The sequence below is a fragment of the Papio anubis genome, chromosome 12, assembly GCF_008728515.1.
Source record: "Papio anubis isolate 15944 chromosome 12, Panubis1.0, whole genome shotgun sequence".
Classification (NCBI taxonomy): Eukaryota; Metazoa; Chordata; class Mammalia; order Primates; family Cercopithecidae; genus Papio; species Papio anubis.
In genome coordinates, this window is record NC_044987.1 from 68258829 (window position 1) to 68284460 (window position 25632).

Below are 25632 nucleotides of genomic sequence, written 5' to 3' on the forward strand. Positions count from 1 at the left end.
GAGGAATGTGCTAAAACCTTGAAATCCATAAAAAATAAAGAGGACCAAATTCTGTCCTACTCTAGCCACACTTATTGTAAACGCAGTTAACAGGTCTCTCATCTACCTCTTCTCTCACTAATTCCTAGGTCATCCTTCAAGGCCTAGCTTGAAAACTACATTCTCTGCAAAACCTTTCTTGATCCTCCCAGCTGAACACAGTCTCCTAAGCTTGATAGCATTTTATCTGTGTCAATCTTATGGCATGTCCGAATATTTTGTTCTTGGCATTATAGATTTTATGTGCATTCTTCCCTCTTTTTTATTCTCCGTTAGTCTGATCCACATTCTGTTCCCCACAACTCCTAGGGCAGTGCCTGGCACATACTAATGCTAGCTAAGTCTATGGAGCACTTTGTCTTTGCAGGGCACTGTGCTAAGCATTTTACAGGAATTATCTCACAAAATCCCTATGGCAACCCAATTCACACACTCAAGAGCTGTTTTCAGTCCTTACTGTGACAGACAAAATAGTAAATACTAGACCGGGCGCGGTGGCTCAAGCCTGTAATCCCAGCACTTTGGGAGGAGAGCCAAAGCGGAGTGGATCGCATGAGATCCAGGAGATCGAACTATCCTATAGCTACTTCTGGTGGCTCCTCTCTACTAAAATATAAAATTAGCCTAAAGCGTGGTGGCCGGGTGCCTGTAGTCCCAGCTACTCGGGGAGGCTGGAGTCAGGAGAAATGGCCAGGAGGCCGGAGCTGCAGTGAGCGAGATGCAGCACTACACTCAACCCTGAAGCGACAAAGGGAACTGTCTCAAAAAGAGAAGGAAGAAGAAGAGGTGGAGGGAGGAAGGAGGAGGAAGAAGGGAGGGAGGAGGAGGAGAAAACAAACCAGTGCGTTGCAAATTACGTGTTGCGTGCGGTGGGCTCGTGGGTATTATTGCGTGCGCGGCGGTGGGCAAACCGATCGTCAGATCCGGATCAGGATCGGATGGAATACAGGACCCCATGCACGTATAACCACTACGTGCTAAAGGAGGCACTTGATGAACCTTTATTGAAGGGAATGTTTTGGAATACCACTAAAATGAAAAATCATGTCAAGGATAACGAAGGGTTTCACTCACTGTCATTCCTTTTTATGAGGGGAAAACAGAAAATTTGCAAAAATTAAATAGTACAGACGGAGGTCGTATTGGTCTCCTACTACTCACCTGGTACCTCATAATTGCTCATCAAGCCATCTGTTGAGACTAGGTGACGATGGAGGGTTTCTTTCTTTGCTTTTTCATGAACCACAGAGGAGACTTAAAGGAGGATTTCTTTGTGTCCCTTAAAGTGACCCCCACTGAGCGTGTCCTTCAAAGGGGACCTTCCTAAGCATCAGCGCTTTGCTGTGCGCTGGGTGGTGCGGCTGAGTCACTAATTAGCAGTGAGAGCCTGTGTTGTATCTCCTATCAAATAACTAGCGGAGTGGAGTGACAGGTCCTCACTTAAACATGGTTTAAGTAAGCATTCACAGTTCCTTACTTAAACATGATGCAGCCTTCCTGAAAGATGGAGTCAGACCCCAAGAGAACAGGTCTCCAAAAATGTGTGAATCCGTACTTAACCCTGGAGGGGCGAGAAAGCTGCAGTAAGAGATTATAAGAGACCCTACAACTCCTCAGGCGCCCTCTGCCCTGGGGGCCAGGAACATCTGCAGACAACCCCGCCTCCGTCTCGCCTCCATCCCGAGCTGTTCCCTTCTCCAAAGGCCACCTTGGCAGCCACACAGTTTGGCCTAATCACCTCCTCAAACAAAAGTAGCGACACCCCAAAATGTAGACCAAGCAGAAAGAGGCGCTGGAGGCACTTGCCTTGTTCCCCATGATGTTTTTGAGACGGAGTCTCGCTCTGTCGCCCAGGCTGGAGTGCAGTGGCGCGATCTCGTCTCACTGCAACCTCCGCTTCCCGGGTTCAAGCGATCCTCCCACCTCGACCCTCCCGAGTAGCTGGGACTACAGATGCGCGCCACCACTCCTCCTACTGTGTGTGTGTGTGGGCACAGGTTCTCGCTATGTTGCCTACCTAGTTGGTACCCCATAACCACTCCTGGTTAGAGTGAGTGAGAGTGTGTGTGTGTGTTTGTGTGGACACGGGTTCTCGCGATGTTGCCTACCTAGCTGGTACCCCATAATTTTTTAGCCCAAGAGGAGACCACCTGCCTTTATACCCCAGGTCCATCAAGTTAAGCAGCGCAGTAGTCCTCTAAGGGCCAGCCCCACACCCAGGGATTCCTCCGACAGCGCGGACAGACGTCCTGGGAGGCTGGCTCAACTCGGTCCCCAGCCCCCGGCTCCCAGCTACCGGCGCCCGGCCTCCAGCGCTTCAACAGCTGGCGCAATCCCGCGCTGCAGACGTGCTCACGGCTGCGGGCGCAGAAGGCGTGTTTGGCTGCTGCGCTGCCGCGCCGCCTGCCGCCGCGCTTTCGCCCGCCGCCGCGCTGCCCCGTTGCCGCGCTGCCCTGCCGCCGCGCTGCCCCGCCTCCGCGCCTTCCGGCCACGGCTCTAATTGAGGCTGGCGCCGCCGGGAGCGCTGTGGCCCTGTCCTGCTTCCAGGATAGCGCTGCGCGCATGCGCCTTGACGAGTGAGCCGGGTGAGGGGGTTCCCTAAGTAGCGGAAGGGGCAGATGGAAATGGAAGGGGTGGGCGCGCTAGGGCTCGTCCTGGCTAGGCTCCCGCTGGAGTTTGCGTTGGGGGCGGACCAGGAGCGGTGGTCTCCAGGGAGGTCGAGGCTGGGGCTCCCACCCGAATTTGGAGCAGGGTTGCGGCGGCCCAGCTGAACCGCCGGCGTTTGTACGTTATGTGCCCACTTAGGGAGCCATGGACAACTGTTTGGCGGCCGCAGCGCTGAATGGGGTGGACCGACGTTCCCTGCAGCGTTCAGCAAGGCTGGCTCTAGAAGTGCTGGAGCGGGCCAAGAGGAGGGCGGTGGACTGGCATGCCCTGGAGCGTCCCAAAGGCTGCATGGGGGTCCTTGCCCGGGAGGCGCCCCACCTAGAGAGACAGCCGGCAGCCGGCCCGCAGCGCGTTTTCCCGGGAGAGGTGAGGGTCGCCGTGCCGGGGACCGCCCCAGTCATTGGCACCGCGGTAGCCCGCTGGGAGCCTGGGGCGCGCAGCGCAGAAGCACCTGAGGAAACCTCCCCTTAGCGGAAGCTGGAAAGGATCAGGACAATGAATGGAAAAGTCCTTTCAAAACTCTTTATATTTGACAGCTTCTTGTTGGGTAGCTGTAGAATAACGGTAGTGTTCAGCCCTGGTTGGTTACTTAAAAAAAAAAAAAAAAAAGGCCGGGCGCGGTGGCTCACGCCTGTAATCCCAGAACTTTGGGAGGCCGAGGCGGCGGATCACCTGAGGTCGGGAGTTCGAGACCGCCTGACCAACATGGAGAAACCCCGTCTCTACTAAAAATACAAAATTAGCCGGGCATGGTGGCGCATTCCTGTAATCCCAGGTACTAGAGAGGCTGAGGCAGGAGAATCGCTTGAATCCGAGAGGCGGAGGTTGCGGTGAGCCGAGATCGTGCCATTGCACTCCAGCCTGGGCAACAACAGCGAAACCTCCGTCTCAAAAAAAAACAAAACAAAAAACTTACAGCTGTCATCTGATAATAGAGGAAAGCCTGCAAACCTATCTCTTAGGTCCTGGATAAATTGCATGTCTATCTTTTAGGGTTGGAATTATTTCTCAGTAACATCGTTCTTTCTGACATAAACTTGCAGAGCCTTTCGAAAAGTAAAAAGGAGGCTATTTCCGAAATGGCTTTATTCTCCAGTAGGGAATCCTAGATCTAACCTGTGACGTGCCATTTATTCAAATAGAGAGAAGAGAGGCCCCCAACCCTTAGTGCTTCCTTCAGAACAATGGCTGAATTCATGGACTATACTTCAAGTCAGTGTGGGGTAAGTTGGTGTGAACCAAAGCTATGTCCCATCACCTGCTGATGGACCACAATGGGGATCCTTCTGGAATTTAGGGAGAATCTGGAGACTACCTGTTTCTCCTGCCCAGCCTTCATGGTCAGATTGTAAACAGTCGAGGACTTAAACCAGGGGGTAAATCCAAGTTAGAATTCACTCAACAAATGTTTATTGAATGCCTAACTCTGTAGTTGACAATATAGCTATGAAAAGTCAGAAAAGGTCTTCTGCCCTCAGTGATCTTTCAGTCTGGTGGGGGGAAAAATAGCTTATTTGCTGAATTCCGTAGCAAGTAAGTTAAATATTAGGGTTTATTTATTTTTATTTTATTTTATTTTTTTTGAGACAGAGTCTTGCTCTGTCACCCAGGCTGGAGTGCAGTGGCGCAGTCTCAGTGGCGCAGTCTCGGCTTGCTTCAAGCTCCACCTCCTGGGTTCATGCCATTCTCCTGCCTTACCCTTCCTAGTAGCTGGGACTACAGGCGCCTGCCACCACGCCCAGCAAATTTTTTTTTTCTTTTTTGTAATTTTCAGTAGAGACAGGGTTTCACTGTGTTAGCCAGGATGGTCTCGATCTCCTGACCTCATGATCCGCCCACCTCTGCCTCCCAAAGTGCTGTGATTACAGACAGGAGCCACCGCACCTGGCCTTTTTTTTTTTTTTTTTTTTAATTGAGACAGTCTCACTCCATCACCCAGGCTGGAGTGCAGTGGCTCAATCTTGGCTTACTGCAACCCCTGCCTCCTGGCCTTCTGGTTCAAGCAAGTTTCCTGCCTCAGCTTCCCCAGTAGCTGGGACTACAGGCGTGTGCCACCATGCCTGGCTAATTTTTGTATTTTTGGTAGAGACAGGGCTTCACCATGTTGGCCAGGCTGCTCTCGAACCCCTGTCCTCAAGTGATCTGCACACCTTGGCCTCCCAAAGTGTTGGGATTACAGGCATGAGCCACCATAACCAGCCAAGTCATCTTTCGATACTCAGGGAAGGTTGAAGGCAGGCCAGAAAACATTCAAGGAAATTACCTGCATGGAAGGCGCTGTCTTCTAGGAATTACAGCAGACTCTGGCCTCATGCAGCCTTAACACTTCGTGAGTCCTACATGGTTGTAAGGAGGCTGATCCACAAGGGAGATGGAAGAGAATACCTTGTTTCTGCCCTGCTTTTCAGTTTCATATGTTAAGATCTCAAAACACTCTAATCTTTCTACATCTTTTGTAAGAATCCCTGACTCCAAGAATAGGACTTCAACCAGTGAGGAATAGTTCAGGGAATATTTTTGTCTTATTTGTATTGTTCAGTGGTTTTAGAAAAATCAATAGCTTCAGCTCTACTGTAAAGTGATTAAACCCTTGGTTCATGGTTCAGTAAAAGCAATAATATTTGTCTTTCATTTAAGGTTTAGCAAATTGCTGTTCTTCATTTTGGTTTTCTGTTCATGCTTCAGTTCAAGTCTCTGTTATGAAATGGAGCCTCAGAACCCCTTGGCTTTCTAGAGATAGAATTAAGAATTGTGTACTGGGTTTGCCTCCACAGTCTGAAGCAGCTACTAAAACACATCTTTAGGTCTGTGTCCTCAAGTGCTTTCCCCGGCTTCTCATTTTTCTGGTCACATGTGTTTTAGACAGTGTCCCTACCCTGTGTTCAAAACAAGCAGAGCTGTGATGTCCTCATCATTAGTCATTATCAAGGGCAAGTCTAAGGCTAACTTTGAGGGGGAGGAAGGAAGCAGACAAGAGACATGTAACTGTTTTCCGATCTTTTGGAAGATTCTTCTTAAATTAGAGACTTCTCCCTCCACTCCCCTGTGCACGGGAAGCACAGAGAAAAGGGCTGCAGAGCTCTTGGGTTTATGTTTCATTTCCTGCTGTGTTTCTAAATTTCAAGAAAATGTACCCGTCTCTTCCCATGTCCTTGTCTGACACTTAGACAATAAACATGGAACTGTTCATCCACATTTTTTAGGGGAGGAAATGAAAGGATATGTGCATTGGACATGGGGGCAAAGATGTGAAATTTGTTTAACCTGGCAGAGAGCATGGTCCTGCCCACCTTAGTCAGCCAGCGTTCTTGCCCTACAGAGGCAGCAGGTGGCAGCACGAGGATGCCAAATGCATTTCTTTCTCTGCAGCCACTTTGGGTGGGCTAACGTTTGTTGCATGACTTCAGAGGCCTGTCAAGAGGGCAGGTAATTCACCTTTGCTCTCTTGCCTCCCTCCTCAACTGTACTTTGCCCAAATATCAGGGTTTTTTGAAAATTTGACAAGACAATTTGGTTAGCTAACATCTTTGACATTACTTCTCTAGAAGTATTATTCATCTGTGCCAGAGGAAGGAGGGGCAACCCATGTCTATCGTTATCACAGAGGCAAGTCGAAGCTGTACATGTGCTCAGACATAGGGAATGGTCAGGTAAGTGTACTCAACTATCCAGCACCATGCCTTCAGTCTACCAAGATATGACACCCTATATTCAAGAGCCCTTGCTAGACTTTGTGTTACTGGATGCCAGTGTGACTTGGCATTACAGGGCTTAACAGAAATGTATAAATTCATAAGCTTAGAGAACTTACAGCAATGAACATGAAATAGGAGGTTGTCAAAAATATAAGATTGATGCCACTGTAGGATCTTTAGGTGAACCTGCAGTCCTGGGCCATGGGATTCTCGGCCAGGTTTAAAGAAAAGAGCTTCCAAGCCTGGAACGTGTTGCATGCAATGATCGCCCCTGTGACTATCCCCTGCACTCTATTCTGGGCAACATAGACCCTTTCTGTATTTTTTTTTAAAAAGAGCTCCAAATATCCTCTTCTACATCTAGGGATAGGATTTTTTTTTTTTTTTTTTTTTTTTTTTGAGACAGGGTCTTACTCTGTCACCCAGGCTAGAGTGCAGTGGAGCAATCGTGGCTTACTGCAGCCTTGACTTCCTGGGCTCAGGTGATCCTCCCACCTCAGCCTCCCAAGTAGCTGGGACTACAGGTGCATGCCACCACACCCAGCTTATTTTTAATGTTTTTAATAGAGACGGAGTTTTGCCATGTTGCCCAGGCTGGGGGAAAAGATTTTTAATAATTACATTTTTTACTGTAAGGTCATAACTGTCATGTCTTTGGTAATTTTTTATTTTTATTTATTTTTTTTTTTGAGAGGGAGTCTCACTGTCACCCAGCGTGGAGTGCAGTGGTACAATTGTGGCTCACTGCAACCTCTGCCTCCCAGGTTCAGACAATTCTGCCTCAGCCTCCCAAGTAGCTGGGACTACGGGCACCTGCCACCACGCCCAGCTAATTTTTGTATTTTTCTTTTTTTTGTTGTTGAGATGGAGTCTCGTTCTGTTGCCCAAGGCTGGAGTGCAGTGGCATAATCTCGGTTCACTGCAAGCTCTGCCTCCTGGGTTCATGCCATTCTCCTGCCTCAGCCTCCCGAGTAGCTGGGACTACAGGTGCCAGCCACCACGCCTGGCTAATTTTTTGTATTTTTAGTGGAAACAGGCTTCCACCGTGTTAGCCAGGATGGTCTTGATCTCCTGACCTTGTGATCTGCCCACCTCGGCCTCCCAAAGGTGCTGGGATTACAGGCATGAGCCACCATGTCCGGCCCGTTTTTGTATTTTTAATAGAGACAGAGTTTCACTGTGTTGGCCAGGCTGGTCTCGAACTCCTGATCTCAGGTGATCTGCCTGCCTCAGCCTCCCAAAGTGCTAGGATTACAGGCGTCAGCCACCGTGCCTGGCCCATGTCTTTCATAATTTTTAAAAAGAAAGTACAAGGGAAGTGTGGTGACGGGGGTCTCGTTTAACAAAATACTTTTTTGTAAAGGTAGTAACAATTACGGGCCTCTCACTACAAACTTACCTTTTACCACATATCATTCTGGGGAAGCCAAAGATTCTGTTTATTGAACTGATTCAAAGGAGGAGGTGGTGGTGGTGGTGGTGGTTTCTGAGGAGACTAGGTTTTTGCTTTTGTTTTAAACTACCTGCTTGTACTCAAAGATAGCAAACTGAAGTCCAGAGTCGATTCCGGAGTCTAAGTTGGATTCTTGACTTCTTTGGTCTGTCAGCCATTTTGGGGTGTTAGAGGGAGGAAGTTTAGCACAAGGATGGGAGAGTGGACACAGGGACATGAGCAAGGGCTGAGTGTACACTTGAAGCACCTCCCACACGCCTCCCCTGGCCTGGGAGGTGAGTAGTGGTGCCAGAGCTTGAGTCCTGAGCCCCCTTTTCTGGCCTAGCCTGAACTCTCACCTAAGTGCACCTGACCCTAAAGGGTGCACTTAGGTACATGTGGGGAAGAGTCATTCCCAACTCTCCTTTTAAAATGTAAGTTCCCTCTAAGGGAAATTGGCTTTATCAGTCAGCCTGTTGCCTTCTAGGACCACCCCTACTCCTAGAAGAAGCACAGAAGAGAATGTATTGAGAGCCTAAGTGTCACTTTTGCATTTTAAATTTTCCCTGCAATCCGAGAGTCCCATGTTACAGACTGGAAAACCAAGGCTCAAGAGAAGTTAATCTCTCTTAGTAAATAGCAGAGATAGGACTTAAACTCAGGTGTGTCTGATTCCAAAGCCCATGTAAGGATGAAAATTATAATAAACATCTGACTAAAAATACCTTACAGAATTCACTTAAAAATGCCTTAATGACTTAGATGACAACTTAGAAAAAGCTGACAGAACAATTACTAACTCCTCATAAGGTAGAAGAAAACTTCTCTTTACAATCCAAAAGTGAAAGTTTGGGCACAAATCAGTGTTCTACTTGTCTCTTCAGAGAAAAGACAGAAAAAAGACATCCCTTGGTCCTGGAGGCATCTATCAAATATCAGAGTGTGCTCCAGAGGCATCCCAGCCTGTGAGTACGGAACTGCTTACGCACTGGGTTTCACCACCGTTACAACTCCATGAACCAGTTGACATGGTTCTTAGAGGGCTATTTGAATTGGGTCTATAGTATTTTTAAGTTGAGATGTTCTTACACTTAAGAAGGGAGTGCACAAAATTGTGGTTCAGTGTAAAACTGGGTTTTCTTGGTATTCTTCCTTCACTCAAAGCTTCAGGGATACTCTTTGTGCCTGAACTCATAGTTGTGGTTGGAAAGAATGTGAAGTATTCACATCTCAGTTCCTACCTACAGCTCAGCTGAGCTGGCACTGGGTCCTGCTGGAATTCCACCATCTGTTCAAGCAGCAGGAGGGGCACGATCCTCCTGCTAACAAAGTGAAAACCATTGCTGAAATTCCGAAACATACACATTTGGTGAGATCAGGTTCCACAACATTTGAAGGCATTTGTTCTCATTTTCCAAAAATGTTTCTTTGTAAAAACATATAATGAGTTTTTCATTTTTAAGGTAAAGTACTCATTAGTTCATGAAGCCAGGGGATCCTTTTTGGAACTTGGAAGGGCTAGAATTCTGAGGAAAGGAACTTCATCCAGCATGGTGCCGCAATACATTTCTTACTTTTTGTTTGTATACAGTTTGCTACTAGTCAGGATTTGGAGTATACTAGAGTTATTAACAATTCAGAATATTCTGCTTCTAGTACAAATATAAGTTGTTAAGGCTTAGACGCCTCTCAACACTTGCAGACTTTTGGTAATACTGATGTTCCACAGTGTTGGAGTTCTACAGCCACATGCCACCCTTACCTCTATGTCTCCTTGTGTGCAAATGAAGCATCCTTGGCTTTCTGCAATTCTGATACAACCATATTTTCTAAAAGTGACTTCTATTTACATGGTTGACAACCAATAAATAGTTAATGACATTGTTACACACATTTACATCAGTTAAAGGATTATAGACTTCCAATTTTGCAGAAACTGGACAGGCATGCAAGAATACAACATTAAACAGCTTTGGAAAAACTTGGCTTCAAATCCATCTGCAAGGTAGGAGGAATAGAGGAAATTTCATAAAAATGTAAACATGATCATTTATTCCTCTGAGTGCAATTTGCTGGCCAGTAGTTTGGCTTTTCCTGTGTGTGGTAGTGGAATCTACAGCTTTTGCCTGTGGCCCCTTCTCAGCATTAAGCAAACATGTAATGGCATCCCAGCTGTCAATCTGGCCCTTAATTACAGGCTCTTTTCTGGTTTGTGACTTTGTCCTTTTGTCATTTGAAATGAGACCCATCCTCTGTCTGCACACCTGATGTAACCTGCCTCCCAGCCATGAGTGAAGTCTACCCTTGGAAGACTGATTGTACTCAGTTCGGCTCTAAATAAAAATCTTTCCATTAACTCTGGCTTCCAATGTTTTGTACTCTGGGAGAACCAGTCCTCCAAGGGAAAGTTTTGTCAGCCAGCTGAATTGCTGCTTCAGTGACAAAATGGAATCCACTCAAATTGTTTTGAGCTTTAGGACAAAAGAAATGCCTATCATCTTCCTAATAGTGAACTTAGCAAAGCACAGTTTAAAAGAATGGCTCTCATCACTCCCGATTACCTTGCCATTACTGCTCATCTGTGCTAAGTGCCACTATCTACTTCTGATCCCCAAAACAGTGGCCTCTAGCCTTTCCCTCTGCCTAACTCCAAGTAGAGTGTTCTTTTTATAATCCTTCATGTTCCTGTAACACTTTAGCATTTACAGAGCATTTTCACATGCTTATTTGTGAGGTATTATCACAGTTCTAGAAATAAGGAAAGGCTGAGACCTACCAAAATGACAGTGTTGTACGTGAGCAGGCTGAGCCTTGAAAGCAGGACCTGTCTCCCACATTAGCACTTCATTCCATCACACCTCTGCATGCACAGGTAGCCTGCTGGGGGGCCATGGTGGCAGTGGGGTATAAAATCTCTAAACTGCTAATATCCTCTTTTCCTTCTAGGCTGAGAACATTTCTAAGGACCTCTACATAGAAGTATATCCAGGGACCTATTCTGTCACTGTGGGCTCAAATGACTTAACCAAGAAGACTCATGTGGTAGCAGTTGATTCTGGACAAAGTGTGGACCTGGTCTTCCCTATGTGATGTTGACCATCACTGCCTTCACATCACCTTTTTTTAAGTAGTAAGAATAAAGCCACTGTATGATTCTCTTGATAGCTATACATTAATCCTGTTTTTAATGCTGACTGGGTCAGCCTTCCCAGGAACTGGAGTCTGTCTTTTTCAGTGCCTTTTTTAACTGGAGGTGTAGAAGTCCTCCATGCTTGTTTGCCTGAAAGTAATATGATTCGCTCTCTGAACAGGTTTTACTGCTTGCTTTCCAAGTAGAGGTTAATTATGATAATAAAGAGACTGGAAATGAAGAGAATTCATTTTTATTGAGAGGTAAAACAAAAATGTCACTCATGTACAACAGTAGGCTTTATGGAAAGGTGGCAGAGTGGCTGTGGACACATTTGCCCAAAGCAGGCTGACCCTCTCTTCCGTGGAAGAGGCATCTTAAAGCAGTCTCACCAGGGCCCTGGCAGGGACCCCCAGGGCAGGACCCCACACTCCTATACCCCTCACAACAGGTGCCTTCCTGCTGCTTATCTGCAGGGAGGTCTTCGTGGGGTGGAGATACTGCTGCTTATTTGACTGTTACCTGTGGCCTGTCCTGTGCCTCCTTCCGTTGAAGGCCTTGTCAGCCACTCTGTGTAACTCTCCTCAAGTTATACACGTTTATTCTTTACCTATAAAAGGGGAAAAAATCCATGGATTGTTATGCTGACTGTAATTTTATTCAAAAGTCACTGATTTTAAAAAGTCATTGATGTGCTGAGTGTGGTGGCTCACACCTGTAATCCCAACGTTTTGGGAAGTTAAGGCAGGAGAATCACTTGAGCCCAGTAATCAAGACCAGCCTGGGCAACACAGTGAGACCCTCTCTCTACAAAAAGTAAAAAGTTTAGTCAGGTGTGGTGGCATGTGCCTAGTTACTCAGGTCCTAGCTACTCAGGAGACTCAGATGGGAGGCTCACTTCAGCCCAGGAGTTCAAGGCTGTAGTGAGCCATGATTATGCCACTGCGTTCCAGCCTGAGTGACAGAGTGAGATCCTGTCTCAAAAAAAAAAAAATCATTGCTGTGTCCCAAACGTCTTGAAGCTGCCACAGCAGTACTGTGACATCTCCCAGTTTCATTGCCTGGTTCTCTCGTTTTGAACACAAACCTTTCCACCTTTCCTTGGGAAAGGTGCCAGTATTTTATATGATGGAAATGAAGTTTTAAGTAGAGCTATATTACCATTGTTAGTGAGGAATAGACTCCATATTCAGAGGGCCTAATAAAGCAGACCCCTACCCAATACCATAGAACAGAGGGTCATTTAAATGGGGATCCTTGCACCCCCAAGAAGCCTGTGATTAAATTCATAAGTTCCATAAGCATTCTGAAATTACATGCAAAATTGAGGGTATGTACATTTTTCTGGGACAAGGGGTCATAGGTTTTACTGTTCTCAAAGCGGATGTGACCCAAAAAGTCTAAGACCCATGTGAGAAGTCCTTAGGAAGCCCCTTTCCAGCCATTCTGCTTTACCTAGATCCTCAGGGCTCTCAGTCTAAGGGGAATTCTTGTTCCATGGACCTATTGCAAGGCTCTGACTCTGCTTTCTGTGTTCAGCTTCCCCTGGCGGGGTCCGCGGTGGCTTCGTGTTGGTTGCCTTCAAGACCAGCTCCGTGGTAGTCCCCACTACTACAGTTTGTGCTCTCTGCTTTTTGTGATCCTTTTCTTCTTTCCAGATGTTGGAATATCTTGTTCCTAAACCCAAAAGTCAATTACTTAGGTTGAATATGCCACCATTTTGATGGGATAAGTAGAACTAAAACAAGGATCACTGAAGTATCTGTAAGCTCACAGCATTGTTTTCTTTTCATTTATTATGTATTTGAGACAGGGTCTTGCTATATCACCCAGGCTGGAATGCAGTGGCATGATCATAGCTCACAGCAGCCTCGACCACCCGGGCTCAAGCCATCCTCCCGCCTGCCACCCCCTCTTCACTACAGCCCCCAGTAGCTCGGACCACAAGCGCACACCACCATGCTCAGCTAATTTTTTAGTTTTTTATAGGAACAGGGTCTCGCTATGTTGCCCAGCTGGTCTTGAACTCCTGGGCTCAAGCGATCCTCCAGCCTCAGCCTCCCAAAGTGTTGCGATTACAGGTGTAAGCCACTACACTTGGCCTATTTTACCATCATGCAATGTGTCCATGTAATGTTTTCTATTTTTAGAGAAAAAATTTTTTATCATTTCTGGCCCTTATGCTTTTGGGAAACATTACCTGATACCCAAGATTTGGAGTAGTGAAGAAGTTATTGGATGTGTTTTCTAAACTGCCATTAGGGCAAGTAAAGGTAACTGACTGCCACCAGTTAAAGGAGCTTTGACACCTTCACTGATCACTGATAACATGGACCATAAAGAAGAGACTACAAGCTGATGGAAAAACAAGTTTTAAGAAATTGAACTGGGTGCATTAGTGCACACCTGTAGTCTCAACTATTTGGGAGGCTGAGGCGGGAGGATTGCTTGAGCCCAGGAGTTTGAGGCTGTAGTGAGCTATGATCATGCCACTGCACTCCAGCCTGGGTGACATAGTGAGACCTTGTCTCTAAAAATAAAAATATATATATATTAGGGCAAAACAGAAATAATGGGAGATGTGACTTCCTGAGGAACAGACCAATCTAAAAGGGAAGGAACGCTTTTTATGTTTCTTTTACAACTACAGATTGAATCCTGTTTCAGTTATAAGCAAAGGAGGCAGAAAGCACCTCCCTGCCAGCAGCTGACAATCTGGCCTCCCTAGGACTGTTAGAATCTAACTGTAACCTCTCACTGCCTGTAACTGAAAGTAAGGGAAAGTGTGGAGGACAGAGAAACCTATGCAAGAGCTTTTGTGAGAGGCAAAGCTCAAAATTGAGTGTCGAGCATCAGCACTCGACAGAATGGATATCGAGTCCTGAGAGCAGGAACTGATTAAACATCAAGCATGTTTAGGAGAAGCAAAACAGCATATTTCCTTTAAAAGATACAAAACCTGGAGGGGAGAAAAGCAAAGCGCTGGTGTTTGCCTTGTTTCAGCCCTGACCCACATGTGGTTTTCTGTGCTTCTCTTAACTAGTAAGCTGTGACAGGCAGTCCCATGTGTGTGGTGAAGGCTGGGGATGGCCATGTCTCCACACCCCCTCTCGGGCATGCTCTCTATATATTTGGGAACATGCTGATGATGCTCACGGGTCAGCCCCAGGAACTCTCCCTAGAGCATAACACAAGATCCAGTATTTAACGGGAAAGCTGGGCCAACTACCTGAAGATACTATAGTTCTCTTCTTTATAGTCGATTATTAGAATTTATTTCAGGGGAGAAAATAACTTTGGAGTGGATCTGTTTAAATGTGGTGATGGAGAGAGACTGTAGGTGTAGGCTTCGGGCAGTAGCAGTAAGAGCTGTGTAAACTTAGGGCCAGGGGAAATTTGTTTGGACTTAATCAGGTTTGGAACCCTTCTAGAGATTGCTATGGAGCAAGCCACAGCAATAGGAACACAGATGTGGTACCTAGGGCATCTCTGGCCCCCATGGCCCCTCTGGTTGTCCCTCTCCCCTATGCTGGGCTTGGTATTGTCTCAGTTGCTCCCCACAGACCCTTTTCTGTTGGGTAGGTACAGCTTTTCTTTCTCCAGGCTCTGCTGGAGCAAGAGGCATTGGGAGCTATGGAAAATTTAGCATGAAAATGCTAGAGTTTGGTACCATTTTCTTTATGCCCTCTCTACAAGTGATAATATAAAGAAAATGGTGCCAAACTCTAGTGTTTGCATGCTAAATTCTCCATAGCTGCATTTCTTTCAAATGGAGAAAGAAACTGGCATATCTTTCTTTCTTTTTTTTTTTTTTTGGAGACAGAGTCTCACTATGTCACCCAGGCTGGAATGTAGTGGCTCACTGGAACCTCTGCCTCCAGGGTTCAGCTGATTCTGGTACCTCAAACTCCCAACTAGCTGGGATTACAGACGTGCATCACAGCGCCTGGCTAATTTTTGTATTTTTAGTAGAGACGGGGTTTCGCTTTGTTGGTCAGGCTAGTCTCAAACCCCTGACTGCAAGTGATCCGCCCCCGCTTTGGCCTCCCAAAGTGCTGGGTGAGCCACTGCACCTGGCGAAATCACCATTTCTGAGTGGCTGCTGCCAAGGCTTGCCATTGCAAGATTGGAGTAACCCATTTCACAGAAGCCTGGGACCCACCTCCCCATTTTATATTTTCAATATAAAGTTTCCTCCTGGAGAGTGGAGGACGAGCACAGCTGGGTCTGAGATATAGGGGGAAAATCCTCATATAAAATCCAAGTGCAGCAGACATACCCCTCCCCTCCCAAAGCCCAGGGGTTCAGAGGAGTCACCAGGAAAGCTTCTCTTTACAAACAATTTCTCAACTTTCTGGAACCGAACACTAATAAAGTCGTTACCCCTGGAGCAAGATTGAAATCTTCATTGGTGCCAGCTTGATGGTTCATGCCTGTAATCCCAGCACTTTGGGAGGCCGAGGCAGGCAGATCACTTGGGCCAGGGGTTCGAGACCTGCCTGGCCAACATGGCAAAACCCCATCTCCACTAAAAATACAAAAGTTAGCCAGGCATGGTGGCATGCACCTATAATCCCAGCTACTGGGGAGGCTGAGGCATGAGAATCACTCAAACCTGGGAGGCAGAGGTTGCAGTGAGCCAAAATCATGCCACTGCACTCCTGCCTGGGCAACAGAGTGAGACTGTCTCAAAAAAACAAACAAACAAAAAACAAACAACAACAACAAAAAACTCTCATGGGCTAAGCAGTCCTTCTGGCTCAGTTACTGTGCTAGAAATAGGGCTATGGTTTCAACCAGGGAACCCTAGCGGGTCCCAGTGTGGGCAGTGCCTAGAGATCTAAGCCCTTAGCAATGGTGTTCCTTCACCTCACAGCCTCCCTGCCCCAGATATGTTCAGTGACCCCAGGACCCCCAGAATCTTGTCAAGGGCCACCTCCTTCACACAGCTCTGACAGGCTTCTGCTCTTTCCAGGCTCCATTGGGAATTTAGATAGAATGGGCTCCTGGAACCTAGCAGGGCCCACCACACAGTTCTCAGCTGGAGGTGATACAGTGTGGGGCTGGCTGCAGACTGCCAGCAGCAACAGGACACGGCTTTCCTGTTGGCCATGAGGGATAAGAAGCACATCACAGTGCCCAGGTCCTCCCCGCTGACTTACTGAGGGGCCCAGCAGGAGAGTGGGGCCTCATGACCAATGCTTAAGACCAGTTTCTATGCTTCAGTGCATCAACTCTCATCAACACCAGGAGGCATTTGTACTGTTCATCTAGAGAAAAACCAAGGCCTCCAAGAAAAAAGGAGGGGGCTAAAAACAGACAATGGCAGTGCCCTGTCAGTAGAGACTAGTGAAGAAAGAAAAAGGCAGGTATTAAATAGGGATGCAACCTTAGCACAAAGATCAGTTCATCCTTCTGCTCCTGTGGGCCTCATAGCTGAAATGGAAACCTATTTCCCTTTTCCCACAGCCTCCTCTTCAGCATGACCAGACTCCCCTTCAGCATGACCAGACTCCCAGGGATTACTGTAGTCCCAACAGAGTAGACACGTGCATCAGCTTCCTAAGGGACATGTGGGAGGGAAGGGAGCCAGGGCCCCAGCCCCTGCCTTAGAAGGCAAGCCCACTCCCCTGGCATACCTGGCTTCCCAGGGCGTGGCTCAGGCCTGTTTCTCCTCCAATACCTCCACTCAGGCTGGCAGAGGCCACTCTGCCTCAAAGGAGTCTCAAGAAGGATGGGATCTGTGTTGACTGCACTGTTTACCATCAGTCTCTGGGGAGGGCCCATCTCCAGATCATTCTCCACATCGTCTTGTTCACGGGAGGAGGAGGAGGAGGAGGAGACAGCCAGGGGAGCGTGCGTTGCTACTTTTTCCCCTTTAGGACCTTCCAGGGGCAAAAGCTGTGCTGGGGGCTCCAACTCTGGAAGTTCTCTGGCTGTGACTTCTGAGGTCCTGGTTAGAGGCCACCAAGTGGTGCCACATGGGGGGCAGCCACAGAGGCAGCCCTGGCACAGCAGCTAGCAGCAGGCATGAGGGTGGCAGAGAGGGCACAGGAATGGAGTGCCCGGAGGAAGCTCGTTAGTGATGCGCCCAGTGATTGGCCCCAGCAGAGAGCAGCATGGGGCCAGTGAAGGGGCCTGGGGTGCTCCCTGGTGAAAGACTTGTGCAGCCTCTCCACAGCCTTCTTCCAGATGGCCAGGGACACCGACTGGACCCCACCTAGGGGCACTTTAGCGGCTCTGCCATTCCAGAAATGAACAGTGATTTCTTCTTCCTTTGATGCTATATAACAAAAAATGGCAAAATTTTGTTATAATTATCAATTACCTTTTTTTTTTTTGAGACAGGGTCTGGTTCAGGAGTGCAGTGGCACAGTGATAGCTCACTGCAGCCTCAACCTCCCAGGCTCAAGCCCTCCTCCTGCCTCTGCCTCCCAAGTAGCTTCCACTTCCTAATCGTGGGATAAAGCCTCTCCTATCCACACAGGCAAAGGCAGAGCTTCAGCCCGGCCCCTGTGCTCTGGCTGCCTGGCTCCTCACATGCACCTCTCCGTGGAGAGCCTGCCAGGAACATCCTTCACCTGCATCATACTTACCTCCACTTCCCGAGGACTTGCCTGAGCCTCCCTGCCTCCTGGACTACAGTGGCCTGCAGGGGCTCACTTTTCTTGTCAAAACCAAAATGCATTCTCAGTAGAAGCCTCATTCTGTCATTCTCTGAATTACAGTGGTGCTGACTGACCCGGCAGAAGATGACTGTCCGGTCCCTGGAGGACCTGGTGAGAGCTGGGTCGTGAGTAGCTAAACCATGGTTTAGCTAACCAACATAGACATAGAGTTTTAGGCCACTTACCCTGATTACAATTTTTTTTTTTTATAATCTGAAAGATACAGTGTGCATCTTGAGGCATCTGTTGCTGCCTCAAGATTAAGCAGCAGGCAAGGGGGTAAAAATTATCTTCTTAATGCCTTAGAAACCCCTAAGCTGTAGACGCACCCTTGGCTCTCTCATCTGGCCTGATTATAGCCTGGCTCCTTCTGGGGACTGATGAGTCAGAGCAGCTTCTCTTACCTCTCCGGGGATCTCTCATCTCTAAGCCCAAAAGAACAGTGCCAGGACCATACTGCTGTTGTCCTGGCTGCCAAAGTGCCAGCACCTTGTCCCCTGGTCTCAGTGAGTATCCTACAGATGGTGAGAGAGGAATGACATCCTCTTCTAAGACCACTCTCTGCTGCTGGGCTGGCAGCTTTGGGCCTGCGACAAGAGGAGCCTCAAATTCCACAAGCAGGACCCCCTGTCTCTCCAGCTGTGGGAAAGAAAACACTCAGAATAAGAACTGGCATTACAAAGTACAAGAGGGAGCACCCAGGTTCCCTACGATGCCCCCAAACCAGGCCCAGGGACTGCCTTCCAAACAGTGACAGGCACCTAAAGAAGGGATGAGGCAGATGCTCTTTCAAGCCAGTCATAGCTGAGATAGGCAGGCTGTGTGGCACGGTTGGGCTTCCCTGAATCTCTTTCTTCCTCAGGCAACACTTCTTGCCTCTCCATTTCCATTCCCTTCCTTTGCCTGGTTTTCTTTCCTCCTACCAAATTTTTGACCTGCAATTGCCAGGAATAACCTGGGTCCTCCCTGGACCTTTTCTCAATGCGATCCCCTCCTTCCAGCACCCCCAAGAAGCGTCGCTCCTGTGTCCAAGACCAACCAGGGATGGATGGTTGTTCACCTGTGAGGCTCATGTAGGCGAGGAGAGATTGTGGCCACAGAGCTGCCCTCAGCACCGCCCTTACAGTCGACGAGGAAAGGGTTAGCTAAGCAAGTGAATAGCAAAAGTGAGAGAACAGTGATGCAGCTACTTAAAAGTACAGGCTGTTTCAAGTACTCTGTGATTTAGAAGAGAAATAAACTGGTTATAAATTATTTTTACCAAATCACTGGACAGAAACTATATTCGAGCAAAGTTTTGCTAGAATTTCATTTTAATTCACATATTACTTGAAAATTGACCTTTTTTTTTTTCCCCCAGATGGAGTTTCGCTCATCACCCAGGCTAGAGTGCAATGGCATGATCTTGGCTTACTGCAACCTCCGCCTCCTAGGTTCAAGCGATTCTCTTGCCTCAGGTTCCCAAGCAGCTGGGACTACAGGAGCCCACCACCTTGCTCGGCTAATTTTTGTATATTTAGTAGAGACGAGTTTCACCACATTGGCTAGGCTGGTCTCGAACTTCTGACCTCAGGTAATCCACCTTTCTTGGCTTCCCAAAGTGCTGGGATTATAGGCATGAGCCACCACACCAGGCCAAAAACTGACTTTTGATTGGAAATTCTGAAATTCATATTTTTAAAGAATTTACATTAGTCTTCCCTTCATGAATCTACATTCACAAAGTAAGTCTGACTCTGAAAAAAAGAAAATAAAAAAAATAAAAAAAAAAAAGAAGTGAGTAGCCACTGAAGTACAGGCCAGGCCTGGCCCCCAGCATGGCAGGAGTATGCTTCTCTGTGTACCAGCACACACCCATGCATGTGAGCAAACACATCTCATTCCTCTTTCCCTTAGGCTGGTGTTCATTCAACACACGGAATTTTCCTCAACAAAGTACTTTTAAAGTACATTTTCTTCTCTGTTATGCATTGAATTGTGTCCCGTGCCCCACCTCCACCCTCCTCCCACAGGCTGGAGTGCAGTGGTGCCATCAGTTTGGAGCTCAAGTGATCCTCCTGCCTCAGCCTCCCAAGTGGCTGGGACTACAGCCATGTGCCACCATGCCTTGTTAATTTTTAAATTTTTTGTAGAGACAGGGTCTCGCTATATTGCCCAGGCTGGTCTTGAACTCCTGGCCTCAAGCAATCGTCCCACCACCACCTCTCAAAGCGCTGGGATTACAGGCGTCAGCCACCATGCCTTGCCCCCTGCCAAATTCATATGTTGAAGTCCTAGACCCCAGAATGTGACCTTATTTGGGAATAGGGTCATTGCAAATGTAATTAAGATGAGGACTGAATATGGCAGGTCCCTAATCCCGTGTAATTGATGTCCTTATAAAGGGGGAAATGTGGGCAGACACACACTCAGGGAGAAAGCCCCGTAAAGGTAAAGGCAGAGATCAAGGTGATGCCTCAATAAGCTGAGGAACACCAAAGCCTGCCAGCAAGCCATGAGAAGCCAGAAGCGGGGCATGGGAATGATTCTTCCTCACAGCTCTCAGAAGGAACCAACCTTGCCAAGCCCTGGACTTCCAGCCTCCAGAAATGGGAGATGACACATTTCTGTGGTTTAAGCCACTCTGTTTGTGGCACTTTGTTAGGTAGCCCTAGCAAACTAACGCACTCAGTGGTATTACATGTTCACTTCTACAACATGGCCATGAGAGAGCTGTGCTTATCCAAAAAACCAGCCTGCTAGACGCACACAGCCAAGGCATGTCAGGTATGACAGGGCCACCCAGAGGAGCATGCCAGGGAGATACTGAGGGTCAGGGACTTGCCTCAGGAGCAGCCTTTATTTGAGCCCAGTAGTAAAAGCCATCTGCTTCCCTTCTTGCCAGGACCCATGTGTTGGCAGCATCTCCAGCTCTTCCCAGCCAGCCAGGCCCTTGCCATGCTGGGTCGGCAATGTGGAGACACGGGCAAGAAGAGGTGTGCCTGGAAAAAAGCAAATGGAATTAGTGGATAGAGAGTAACAAGCCCTAAACACATCAAGAAACATGTTTCTCAGGTACATCTGAGGTGCACCACAGCACACAAGGCATGTGGAACAGAAATCCACATGGAAAGTGGCAATCTATGACTTCCAGAAGGATAAGATAAACCTCCGGGAGGGGCAGTAGGAGAGGACAGTGAAGGGAACCATCCTTGGTGGATTGGGAGTTGGTTCAAGGCAACCAAAAGGTAATTTGCCTTGATACATTCAAGTTAATTAATGCTTGTTCCTACACTAGACAACAGACTGGAAAAGTGTGGCTCTCGCCTGTAATCCTAGCACTTTGGGAGGCTGACGCGGATGGATCACTTGAGCTCAGGAATTCAAGACCAGCCTGGGCAACATGGTGAAACCCCATCTCTACCAAAAATACAAAAAAATTAGCTGGGTGTAGTATGAGCCTGTGGTCCCAGCTACTCAGGAGGCTGAGGTAGGAGGATTGCTTGAACCTGGGAGATAGAGATTGCAGTGGGCTGAAATGACACTACTGCACTCCAGCCTGGGTGACAAGGTGAGACCCCCTATCGAAAAAAGAAAAGAGCGCTAGGGGCCAGGCGCAGTGGCTCACGCCTGTAATCGCAGCACTTTGGGAGGCCGAGGTGGGTGGATCATGGGGTCAAGAGATCAAGACCATCTGGACAATATGGTGACACCCCATCTCTACTAAAAATACAAAAATTAGCTGGGCGTGGTGGCGGGCGCCTGTAATCTCAGCTACTCAGGAGGCTGAGGCGGGAGAATCACTTGAACCCGGGAGGCGGAGGATGTAGTGAGCCAAGATTGCACCACTGTACTCCAGCCTAGTGACGGAGCAACACAGTGAGACTCCGTCTCAAAAAAAAAAAAAAAAAATAGTGCCAGGAAGGTAAATCTTAAGGTGGCGTGTGGGATTCCAGGATGAGGCGTGGAAGCTTGGGTAGTAATACCAAGGGTGTGAAATTGTAATGCCACTTGATGCTGTGGGGTCAGAGAGATGAGGAAGTGTTTGGGCAGGGACAACCCAGAGGAGCTAAGGGGTTGTGGGACAGAAAAAGGAGATGCTAGTTCCGGATAATGTTGTGGTCAGGGACAGTTGGTCTAGGGGAGTTGTTGAGTCAGGGTTTGGGTTTTTGAAGAAGCCATTTTACTTTGTGGGCAAGGCTGAATGCAAAGGGGGCCTGCCTGCCTCCTGCTGTCATCAACATGCTGTCACAGCACCCATGGTGTTCGTGCTGAGGAACTCCTGCAGGCCCATGCTGAGCTACCCTCAGTCCCCCTCAGCCTCCCTCCTGTGCTTGTTGGCATCTAAAGTCCAATGCTTAACTCTAGCTTTGAACAGGATGGTCCACCGGGTGAATCACGAAAGGGAGCCATTAAGGATCATTCAAGCTGGCATGTCCCTAACATGGGCACAATGGATCAGGCAGCAGGAATGCGAGTCCCTGGAGCTGACACGCTCCATGTGTGCATAGAGGCTGTGGTGCCTTTGGCCTCTTGTATCTATGCTTTAGAAAGCGGACTGAGGATCCTATTTAGGAAAATCCTGGACAAAGGAGGAGTACTGAGGGAACCTGAAGAGGGACCTGGAGACCCCCCCTTAGCTGATTTCTCCTATAGTGCCAGAGCAAGTCTCATTTTTTTTATTTTTTTGGTTTTGTTTTGTGTTTGAGATGGAGTCTCGCTCTGTTCCCTAGGCTCGAGTGCAATGGCGCTGTCTCGGCTCACTGCAACCTCTGCCTGCGGAGTTCAAGCAATTCTCCTGCCTTAGCCTCCCAAGTAGCTGGGAATACAGGCATGCACCACCACGCCCAGCTAATTTTTTTTTTTCTTTGAGACAGAGTCTCACTCTGTTGCCCAGGCTGGAGTGCAATGGCACGATCTCAGCTCACTGCAACCTTTCCACCTTCTGGGTTCAAGCAATTCTCTGCCTCAGCCTCCTGAGTAGCTGGGATTACAGGGACCTGCCACCATGCCTGGCTAATTTTTATATATTTAGTTGAGACGGGGTTTCACCATCTTGGCCAGGCTGATCTCGAACTCCTGACCTTGGGTGATCCACTCGCCTTGGCCTCCTAAAGTGCTTGGATTACAGGCGTAAGCCACCATGCCCAGCCAATTTTTTTTTGTATTTTTAGTAGACAGGGTTTTGCCATGTTGGTCAGACTGGTCTCGAACTCCTGACCTCAAGTGATCCACTTGCCTCGGCCTTCCAAAGTGCTAGGATTACAGGCGTGAGCCACCACACCCAGCCAAGTCTCATTGTTGATGGTAAAATGAGCTATAAACTTGGTAACTGGCTATCCCTAACTGCCCTCTCTCCCTCATGCCAACTGTGGCATCTGCAACTCTGCTAAAGCCGGATCAACCCTGGAGGGCTCTGGGAGCACAGTGTAGGCTGGAATGACAGACCGCACACAGATACACCAATCATAAGCCAAACAATGAAGACCCCTTTCCGCCTTCTCAGGAAGCAAGTCTCTCCACCAAGGTCTACCACCAACAGCCAAGAACAAAGGAAAAAAGAAAGGGGCGCCCACTTCCTCCAGAGGGGCAGAGACAGGTACCTTGCGAGGGGCTTGTGCCCGGTGAGCCAGGGTGCTTGGAGGGCAAAGGGGTAGGTGAAGGAAAGGTCCCACAGTGGAGCAGCACCGTCCCAGCCAGGGGCCTTCAGGCTTGTGGCCACGCTGCAGTATTTGAGCAAAGGCATCCTGGGCCCCGTGGAGGAGTCCATGGCCTTCAGAGGATCCACCTGAGAATAGGCACCACCACTCCCTGAGCTGCAGCTTAAAGCCAGCGGTGGCCGCCTGGGCGAGGCAGGGCTCAGCTCTGCAGTTAGCTGACTCTGGGGACAGTGGAGTCCATGCACGGCCCCACCTGCTCCCACAAACTCTCACAGTTTCCTCCTTGAGTCACCTGCTTTGGGAACCTCCACTCAGGAAACAGGGAAGGGATTGGAAGAGCAAGAGCTGTGAGTTTAGAGCAGCCCAGCTTTAAATCCTCCCTCACAACCTGCTGGCTGTGTGCTCCCTTAACCTCTGCCCTCCAGTTACACTCAGGATAGAATTCATGGAAGGCACCTGGCGTATTCAGCAGCTCAATTTACATTAGTATTTTTCCTCCTTCCTCCTCCCCGGCCACCTACAAGGCTAGTTCTGGCCCCAGGTGAGCTGAGCTCTCAGGGCCGTCTATCCTCTTTCTAGCTCCGTTCAGAGGAGACAGCTGTCACCAGGGCCCAAGATCAAGCCGCACCGCCGCAGCCCACCAGAGCCCTGTGAGGATCCGCCCCTGCCTAAGTCCACAGGTCTGACCCCAAAAGGACTTACCCACAGCCCCAAACTCCCAGCCTCCACCTCAGCCTCAGGCCCCTTCTGACAGTTGGGGCTCAGGGCCTCAGCACAACCGACTCCTGGTTGCCATGCCGGTTGCTGTGGGTGCAGCCTGGGGATGCTGTCCTCTGTGGCCAGTGAGTGCACTGAGCATGCAGAGAGGCCAACAGGAGGCCTTTGGAGGCAGGGGTGGGGCAGGAAGTGATGGGGGAGGGGGTGTTCTCCAGGTTTCCCTCTGGAGAGAAGAGGAGGAGGAGGGAGGGAGAAAGGTCAGCGTAGCCTCAGTTCTCCAAAACTCACCCTGCCCCACTGCTAGAAGAGTCAGCGGTGGTGGGAAGCCCTCAAGGATCCCAGGGGACTCCTGTGAGGGAGGAGCCTCCTCCACCGAAACTGAAGGCCTCCTCCCTGTACACACTAGAGGCAGGGGTGGGGGAGCCACTGGCGGCTTGGGGACTCTAGGGTAGAATTTGTCCCTAGTCTAAACCAAAATAACCAAAGGTGTGGGCCTGTTTGTCTATAACAGGCAGGACTCCTTTGAGGAGCAGAGGTGTTGTGACCATTTGGAGGGAGAGGCGTGGACACTGGCAACAAAGGAACAGAAGTCCAGATTCCGCTCGTGGGAGGGGCTCGTATTTGGAGACCTCTGACAGTCACTGCGCACTGGTTATGTTCCTGGTATGCAGGCAAGTTTGGAGGTGTCCCCCACATCCATACCCCGCTTCTACCAGGTTCTGTTACAGTGGGCAGATCCATGGCAATAGGGAGGCCAGGGTACCACCTCCAGGAGTAGAGTGATGTCAGTCACCCCTTCCATCCTCGTCTGGCCCCAGAAGTTGGTTAGGCAGGGGCATGTTCCTGAACCTCTCCAATCAGCAGGAATCTGGAGACTTCGGTTGGGAATCCTGGGATATAGGCTTTCTCTTTCTTCCTATGCCTGAAGGAGAAAGCTGATAGTTCTGAGAGCTTCTGACAGCCTTTTGGGGAGACTGAAGCTATTCCCAGAGAGAGAGGATAGACCTCAGGAAATAGAGGGTTGGTTGGTTGGTTTTGAAACAGGGTTGCCCAGGCTGGCCTCAAACTCCTGGACTCAATGGATCCTTTTTCCTCAGTCTTCCGAGGAGATCGGACTACAGACGTGCACCCCCACATCCAGCTGAAAATAGGTTCTTGGTGACAGTATTGAGTCCTACCTGCAGGCAGTGCTGCTACTCTAGGCCTCAGCTGTGTGAGCCAATAATTCCCCTAATTGATTATGCCACTTTGAATTGGGCTGTTTCTTACTTGCAACCAAAAGCCTCTTAGCTAATGACTGCCCTCCCAGAGTATCACTTCATAGTCAGGAGAATGACTGCTGCCCAGGACCATATACCGAGGCCGAGTTATTTGGCACACAAAGTTAAAGTCTGAGAAAGACCCATGGCCAAGTGCAGTGGCTCACACCTCTAATCCCAGCACTTTGGGAGGCCAAGGCAGGTGGATCACGAGGTCAGGAGATCGAGACAATCCTGGCTAACACGGTGAAACCCCATCTCTACTACAAATACAAAAAATTAGCTGGGCGTGGTGGCTCTTGCCTGTAGTCCCACCTACTTGGGAGGCTGAGGCAGGAGAATTGCTTGAACCAGGGAGTCAGAGGTTGCAGTGAGCCGAGATCGCG

General features: G+C 48.7%; 2 protein-coding genes across 9 annotated transcripts; one reads left to right on the forward strand and one right to left on the reverse strand.

Moving 5' to 3' along the window:
* Nucleotides 1-2544: 2544 nt before the first annotated feature.
* On the forward strand, nucleotides 2545-11204 carry AKIP1 (A-kinase interacting protein 1). Of its 8 annotated transcripts, none has more exons than XM_009186638.3 (6): nucleotides 2545-2624; nucleotides 2845-3072; nucleotides 3849-3929; nucleotides 6252-6356; nucleotides 8718-8798; nucleotides 10780-11204. In XM_009186638.3, exons 2-6 carry the CDS (start codon nucleotides 2851-2853, stop codon nucleotides 10921-10923), a joined length of 633 nt encoding a protein of 210 aa, XP_009184902.1. In that variant the 5' UTR covers nucleotides 2545-2624; nucleotides 2845-2850; the 3' UTR covers nucleotides 10924-11204. The 8 variants fall into 8 exon arrangements, 6 of the variants coding, with proteins under 6 accessions (XP_009184902.1, XP_009184905.1, XP_031509185.1 ...); XM_009186639.4 differs by having other exon boundaries at nucleotides 2597-2615; XR_002517084.2 differs by lacking the exon at nucleotides 2545-2624 and adding an exon at nucleotides 2627-2672 and having other exon boundaries at nucleotides 8718-9838; nucleotides 10780-10892.
* On the reverse strand, nucleotides 11201-23940 carry C12H11orf16 (chromosome 12 C11orf16 homolog). Its single transcript, XM_021926108.2, is given in 7 exon segments — nucleotides 11201-11573; nucleotides 12419-12640; nucleotides 16603-17088; nucleotides 17091-17246; nucleotides 18036-18270; nucleotides 20456-20612; nucleotides 23214-23940. Coding segments are annotated over 6 exon segments (1401 nt in total). The 5' UTR covers nucleotides 23381-23940; the 3' UTR covers nucleotides 11201-11573; nucleotides 12419-12440.
* Nucleotides 23941-25632: the final 1692 nt, after the last annotated feature.

Bases quoted from the DNA above. Each gene is read 5' to 3' on its own strand.
- AKIP1 (XM_009186636.4), top strand. The intron at 3,073-3,848 runs GTGAGGGTCGCC...TTATTCAAATAG, and splicing joins AGCGCGTTTTCCCGGGAGAG to AGAGAAGAGAGGCCCCCAAC. The intron at 3,930-6,251 runs GTAAGTTGGTGT...TTACTTCTCTAG, and splicing joins ATACTTCAAGTCAGTGTGGG to AAGTATTATTCATCTGTGCC.